The sequence below is a fragment of the Grammomys surdaster genome, unplaced genomic scaffold (genome assembly GCF_004785775.1).
Source record: "Grammomys surdaster isolate TR1022 unplaced genomic scaffold, NIH_TR_1.0 126178, whole genome shotgun sequence".
Taxonomy (NCBI): domain Eukaryota; kingdom Metazoa; phylum Chordata; class Mammalia; order Rodentia; family Muridae; genus Grammomys; species Grammomys surdaster.
Window position 1 is genome coordinate 8,420,811 of NW_021620984.1, and position 8,041 is coordinate 8,428,851.

At 40.7% G+C, this 8,041-nt stretch overlaps 1 protein-coding gene across 1 annotated transcript in view; it reads left to right on the forward strand.

The window, feature by feature from the left end:
* The window catches only part of Snx25 (sorting nexin 25), a 108,499-nt gene that overhangs the window by 74,973 nt on the left and 25,485 nt on the right, over positions 1–8,041 (forward strand). The window contains exons 7-9 of the mRNA XM_028757695.1: positions 169–350; positions 5,032–5,163; positions 7,500–7,775. Coding sequence (XP_028613528.1) covers positions 169–350; positions 5,032–5,163; positions 7,500–7,775 — 590 coding nt within the window. The remainder of the gene's footprint in view (positions 1–168; positions 351–5,031; positions 5,164–7,499; positions 7,776–8,041) is intronic.

Sequence of the window (8,041 nt, forward strand, 5' to 3'; positions counted from 1 at the left end):
TATCCACATCTGTATTGGTTATCCACATCTGTATTGGTTATCCACATCTGTATTGGTCCGGCTTTTGGCTCTTGCCTCCTTGAGATTGATTTGGATATGAGCTCCATGCGCATCTGCTGTGGATGCAGGGTCCTAAGCTCTGTTCTCTTCCTATTCCTCTCATTCAAGGTAAGGAATCAGCTGCCATGAAAACTGATCTCTTGAGAGCCAGGAACATGAAAAGGTACATTAACCAGCTGACTGTGGCAAAGAAACAGTGTGAGAAGAGAATCCGAATCCTGGGAGGTCCTGCCTATGACCAGCAAGAGGATGGGGCCTCGGATGAAGGGGAAGGGCCTCAGAGCCAAAAGGTAGACGCTGCAGATTCTTGTTTGGACATCCCAGTTATTATAAACACAGTGTGAGCACATGCATGTCCTTGTACCACTCTAGCATTTGAGACACATGCCATTGCTACAGGCTCATGCTGTTGGCTTCATGAGTAAAAAGCCATGTGACTGGGTGTGCTTGAATTGTGTAAATGACAGTCGATGATAGGCAGGTGCATGTGTATATGTGTGCACATGCCTCTTCCCAGCCCTTCTCTCCACTCACCCAGAAACGTTCTGTTTGTAGGGCCTCCATCAACGTTACCCGTTATCAACCAGGTCAGAATTACCTCCGCGGAAGTGAGACCGTCTCACTTAGCTATGAGTGGTTCTTTCATCTTTTAAATAATGAAGTAGCAGATTTAGTATATTGCCCAAAGCCACGTAGATAGGCTGAGGCAGAACTAGTGGATAGGACCCAAGTGTACTTGACTTACAGCCCCAGTGCTTTCTGACATAACATGACAGTATCAGCTCTTAGCCACAGCATCTGGACTATCTGCTGCTGGTGAGTAAAGCCTGCAGAGCACAGGGATGTTTTCTAGTCCCGTTTAGCAGCTATTCTACATGCAAAGGTCATGGTTGTCTTCTAAGACCTGGAACAGGACTGGATGGAGGAAACTGTTGCAGGAGCTTGAGGTGCAGGGCTTCGCAGCCAATGCCAACTCCTTCTTTTGTCAGATACTGGCCACAGAGACCCTGGCAGCAGCCTCTAACTCTTCCTTCCTCTGATCTTCGGAGTCCCTAAGCATGTCTGTCTAGTCAGGCTCATACCTGTATATCCCCTGCCTCCCTCTTCTAGGATGAGCTTTTACCTTTCTCTCTGTTTCAGACGTAGGAGGGTGGCATCACATCTGGCCAGAATTCCTTAGCATCTTACACATGTGGAACTGCTGCAGCTCAAGGAGCCCCTGTTTGATAGTGGGATGCCCACATTAGAGTCTGTTTGACTGTTGGCAGGTGTGGTATCTGACATTCTGTTTTATCATGCAAAGTGAAAGCTCTAGGTGAGGGTTGGAGAGGGTTCACTTAGGTGAGGGTTGGAGAGGGTACACTTGGCAGGAGAATTTTGCCTTCTGCCCTCAGTTTTTGTCCTCTTAATGTCTAGCAACATTTATCACAGAGAAGGAATTCATCCTGTGTCCTTTCCTTATTTTAATTCATTCACTCATTCATTCATTCATTCATTCATTCATTGATGCATTCATGCATTCATTCATGCATTCATTCATTCAGTAGGCATTCATGGATGGCTCACCGTGTTTTGGTTATTGAACTAGAATAAGGAGTAGGATAAAATGCCTATTTGCAAAGAATCCCATTTTACTATAAAATAAGAATATACACAACTTATGTATACGTAAGAGAGGAACCTGAGGGCTCTGTAGTGTGACAGGTTATAGTACAGCAAAGTCATGGGAATGTGATTTCTATGCAGGTTGCCTTCTGGTGACTACAGGAAGACAGTCCAAAGCTTGCCACATTTTTAAATTCATTCTTTCTAAGTGAATGGAGAAAGGGAAAGCACACTTTCTATAACATGAGTTATTCTTATTGTCAAAGTGTTTTCTCCAGTCATTAGGCTGGAAGACTCAGATAATACTACAGAATCCCAATGGTGGTTGGTCCTGCTGTAGTTACAATTGATTTGATTTGATTTTTATCTTCATAAATGGATAGAACCCTTTTCTGTAACCTTATTATCCCAATCTGGTCAAGAAGAACAACCACAAAATTTACTTCAAAATATTCACTTCTAAATTAGATGAGCCAGCCAGTTCGAAGCAGATTGGCAGTGTATAAGAGGCTAGCGATGTTATGTTGCTTATAAGACAAAGACTATAGAGGAAGAGTTGGGTGGAAACATAAGAGAGAAAAGGACATGCCATGTGGACACTAAAGAAAAGAAATATCAGACAAAACAGATTGCAGAACAAAGAATATAACCATAGGTGAAGAATATTATATATGATAAAGGAATCAAGCCACACAGAAGACATGAAATCCTAATGTGTATATAGTCAATAAGAGAACTTCTTTGACATAAGCAAGTTTTGACATATCGACATAAAGCAAAAACTAACCAGCAAGTGGGAAAGTGTTGAGCTGATGTTGTAGGTATTAATCTGCTGCTCTAAGTAACTGTTATAGCAGGTCCATAGAACATGGGCAAGACCACAGACCATCTGAGCATCGCCAACACCAACTGGGACTAATAGGCATTTCCAAGATAGTCACTCCAAAACAGCAGCGTGTACAGTAGGCAACAACTAAGAAGAATCATAACTGGTGAATGATAAAATTATTCTCCCTGAATCTAAAAGAATTAATACAAATATTATTATCTGATCACAGTGGAATTAAAGTTAGAAATGAATAATAGAAAAAGATCTAAAAAATTCACAGATGTTTGGAAATAGAAATAACATATCTAAGGCTTCAGTCAAAAAGGAAATCATAAAGAAAATTAATAACTGTCAAGAACACCGAGAACACAGTGTGTTAATATCTGTGGAACTGCCAAGCCAACACTTAGGACAAAAGCACACCATGATGTCTGTATTTGAAAGGTCAGAAGTTAGTGGTGTAACAGCCCTTCAACAGGTACTACTTAAAAAAACTGGAGTGAAGGAAAGAGAGACAATGGGAGTTATGTAAGAGTGAAAGATGGAACTCCTCATGTGCTGCATGTAAAAGAAAGCAATCAGAAAAATACTGACATAGACAAAGTATGGGGCACAAAGAAAGGGGAGAGAAAACCCTAAGCAAAGGATAGTAGGAGCTGGAGTCAGTTAAATTCTTCATACACACACACACACATACACACACACACACACACACACACACACACACAAGAAGCCAAGCTCGAATCTCTGACACCCACACACATGAAAAGCTGGGTGCACAGTAGCATCTTCCTGTAATCATAGCACTAGGAGAAGGAGCCAGACAGACTGCAGATTGCAGGTTAGCTAGTCTAGCTATATAGCCGAGTTCCAGCCAGGTTCAGAAACAGATCCTAGCTGAAAAAAATGTGAAGGTGACCAAGGAAGACAACATCATCCATCTCTGGTCTGCACAGGCATGTGCAACTGCACACACATGTACATGTACACACATGTACATAAGCATGTGCACACACACACAGACACACACACAGAGGAAGTACAGTAGTAGACACCTAAGAATGGATAACAGCATCTCAAAGGAAAGTCCCATGAATACAGCTTTAAGTGAATGAATATATCATTTTAAATGAAGTAGATTAGATCTTTAAAATTCACAAATTATTAAAAGTGAACAAGAAGAAAATATCTGAATAGCCTTAGATGTGTTAAATTAATTCAGAATTTAAAATCCTTTCCCAAAGAAAATTCTAGGCCTATATCATTTCACTGGTGAATTCTATGAAACCGTTGAAGAGGTAAGAGTGTGTGTGTGTGTGTCTGTCTGTCTGTCTGTCTGAGTATGTGCGTGTGTGAATGCGCTTCGCAAAGTGCTAACTCTCCCACTGAGCACCAGTACCTATCCCATCTGATATCAGTTCTAACAACTCCTAACACACTGCCAATGCTTTTGTTCATACTTAGTAGAAAGCAACCTCTGAAGTTTAGTTTAACACACCAATATCTATAATAATATCTGTTTTCTCAAAAACTCATGATTCAGTTTCCTGCTCAGTTTTTGTTGCTTGCTGTGATCTGTGACATGACAGCTGTTATGAATCTCCATGAAGAAGGGGCAGCCTCCTTATTCTGCAGATCCAGAGGAACTGAGGCCTAGTGATCGAATAGAAACTCACTGGATTGAAAGATTTTATTGCCACGTGAAAACAAAGAAATCTTTGTCTTGTTCTGATCAAGGACCCAGCCCCACTCCTCTGCCCTGCTCTCAACATACACAAATGATCCCCAGTGGAAAGACTGAAGAGTTAAGAAAAAAATAAAGGGGGAAAAGAAAATTAAAATATATGACGCTTACACATCAGTGCCAATAGTGCCTAGCTTCCTCGAGGCCAGCTTGCACATCAGTTTGTTGCATGATTGATCACCGTATTAGGACAAGGATGTTATCTGTGTCCTGATATCAGTAGATGTCAAATCTTTGTTGAATGACTAAATGTTATAAATGTTATAAATGAATAAAATTAGTGATTTTTGAGTGTATGCATTTTGAATATTCAGTAATCTGCAATTAAAAATTGTTAGATATTTCATCTTATGTGGTATATTATATTACATTGTTTATGACCTGAAAGTGCACTTTTCCTAAATGTAGAAGTTAATTCATGTAAGCTAAAAGCAGATTTTATCTTTAGAAAACCTTTCTGTCTTAGGGCTTCTATTGCCATAAAGAGACACCATGACCATGGCAACTCTTATAAGGAGACATTTCCTTGGGGCTGGCTTACTGTTCAGAGATTTAGTCCATTATCTTCATGGCAAACTGCAGGCAGACACAGTGCTGGAGAGACCGCTGAGAGCTCTACATCCAGGTTGGCAGGCAGCAGGAAGAGAGCAATACTGGGCGTGGCTTGAGCACTGGAGACCTCAGTGACACACTTACTACAACAAGGCCACACCTCCTAATATTACCACTCCCCATGAGCCTATGGGGTCCATTTTCATCCAGACCACCACACATTCTTATATTCTTTTAATAGATTCTTCAGTTTGAAGATATTATGACCAACCCTTTCTACCGAGAGCGCTTTGGAACATACATGGAACGGATGGACAGGCGGGCTCTGGTTGGCTTTTGGGAGTCTGTGGAACACCTGAAGAATGCTAACAAGGTAGTGTACTTAAGCTTTAAGGAATATTAATGATATATTGATATATTGAAATATATGAAAGCTTGCGTGTTATCACCTCCATGATGCTTTAGGATAAGTATATAGTAAAGGAGCATTTTATATCATAATATTGTAACATATCTCAGCCCATTATGGTAAATAAAATTATACTGCATTTTTATAGAAGATGCTTTTGGCTGAACAGTCAGGGAAAAATATTTACAAGCATACCAAAAGACTGGATTTCATTGTTTTAATGAACTACAAAAATATGTATTCATCCGTGTTGCTCTTAAAAGACTGTATTATCACATCGCCTCAGCCGTGTCAACCGGCTCTGTCATCTTGTGTATTTCATTACCATGTGTAATCTTCATGCTTTTTATCCCTTCTGTTTGTGATGTACACTTTTTACTGTTGTTTTTTTCTCACATAAAATATGACTGAATAAAGGACCGTGAATGTTTTTGGCTTCCAATGCCTCTTACAGCAAAGAACCCAGTAGGTTATACATTGTACTTGAAGTTCTCAGTACATGCTTCAGAATTAACGAATGTCTGAACATTCTTTGTGTAGGTAAATATGTCTAACTTACATATATGACATATATATTATATTTGCATATAGCATTTGATTGATTCATTAACATAAGTGCAAAGAGCACTTAATTTTATTTGCATGTGAATGTTGCTAGACTAGAAAACCAAATTAAGTACCTGATATAGCTAAATTCAGTCTTGTGATATTTTAAAATCCTAGTAATACTTTTAATTTCTGGTTTAGAAGGCACAAGTTGCCATTTGTTACTCAAGATAACCACTGGCCTTGACTCCAGGTGACTTCTGGCTACTCTCAAAAGAATATCGTAAAGAGTAATCTAAAGAATCTTTCCAAGCTTCTGAATCTCAAACTTTGCAATGAAAAAAAAAAAGAGCATGATAGCTTCCTACTAGGAGCCAGTTTGATCTGGCAGTCGGGAAAAGGAGTTGTGGTCATTAAGTTGACATCTTTCTTTTTAAAGCTGTCCAGGGGTTTGTATAGTGTTCGCAGAGTTAAGGGAGCACCTGGGAGCACGTGAGGAGCATGTGTATGGGAAGAGAGGGTTGTATTTCTACAGTAGAGCACAATGGCCTGTCCCTGTGTACCTCTCAGGACTACGCTGCCCCAAGTGGATGAGGACAATGGAGTTACTCTGAAGCATTAACCCTGAAGAATACCTGCTGTGTTTTTGTTTTTGTATTTTACTTTATTTTATTTATTTATTTTTTTATTTTATGTGCATTGCCATTTTACCTACATGTATGCCTTTGTAAGGATGTCAGGTCTTGGAGTTAAAGACAGTTTGAGTTACCACGTGGTTGCTGGAAATTGAAGCCTGGTCCTCTGGAAGGGCAGCCAGTTAGTTCTCTTAGCTGCTGAGCCATCTCTCTAGCCCACCTGCTGTGTTTTTATATATAACTATTCTATTGGCTTCTTTCCAGGGTGAGAATTTCTTTTCATGTTGGTAAGGTGACTACTTCCCATTATTACATCAGATAAAAGTCAGTAGGACTTTATACGTCATGTCTCTGTGAAGTTGAGGGATCTGTTGAATACGAAGAGCTAGTCTTGTTCTTAACTTATTTTCCTTGTTAGGATCTAAGCATTGCTGGAGGAAGACCCCAGACTCAAATAGTATACAAAAGCAAAGAGCATTTATTCTGCAGAAATTACCAGCATGCAGAAGCAAAGACCAGGGGGGCTTGTAGGCTCATCTTATGTAGGGCTAGGAGAATTTTCCAGAAGGCTTAGGTAATCTCTAATATGATTGGTAGGGACAAAGCAGTGACATTAATACAGTTTTGATTCATTGCAAAGTTAGTTCTAGTATAATTGGTGAGACTTTAAAGAATTTTGGAATCCAGCTCAGTTCTGGCCTTGTTATCTCCCCCAGCTAGGTGTCCCAAGAGCTGACTCAGCTCCAGACTTATCCTCCCTCAGTCAAGGGCATCACTTGTCAGCCCATTGTCAGCGGTCCCTTGGAGGAGCCCAGGATGCTTCCCAGAGAACTGAACTCTTTTATTTCCTAGATTTTTGGACCTTCATTCTGTAACACTTTGCAAATATTAACTGCTCAATATCAGTATCCATTTTAAAGGAGTTGTGGCTTCATTTCCAGGTCTGCTATTTCCCCTGGGCTCTGGATGTGAATATAGAAGGCTGAACCCAAGTTTATAGTTCCAGGGTACATCGAGACACTGCCCTGCTGGCTTTAATGTGCAGGGAATGTAGTGAGAAATCATTTCTCTCAGACTATTTTCTTACCTTCCTCTCCTGTCACCTTCCTGTCTTTTCAGAATGAAATTCCACAATTAGTTAGTGAAATGTATCAGCATTTCTTTGTTGAAAGCAAGGAAATTTCTGTGGAAAAGTCACTTTACAAAGAAATCCAGCAATGTCTCGTGGGGAACAAAGGAATTGAGGTGTTCAGCAAAATCCAAGGAGATGTGTACGAGGTGCTGAGGGATAGATATTACCCCTCCTTCATCGTCAGCGACCTGTATGAGAAGCTCACACACGAGGAGGAGGAGGAGAAGCCTAATTCCCAGCTGGCCTCCGAGAAGGACGAGCTGGTAAGTAACACTCACCCTTCATGGCCAAATACCGGACAAAAAGTAAGGGAAGAAAGGTTCCAAATGGTTGAAATGTAGGAAAATGTCTCTGCATGATAGAATTTGTTTTAGTTCCTATGAGCAGAGGGAGAGAGTCGCCCCCGACCCCCAGCACATGCAGCAAGAGCAGAGACTCCAGAGAGTTACCCACCTGCCGCACACAGTGTACCTAGAAGAGTGTAACTGACAGTGCATCCTCTCTGTGTCCCACCTGCCGCACACAGTGT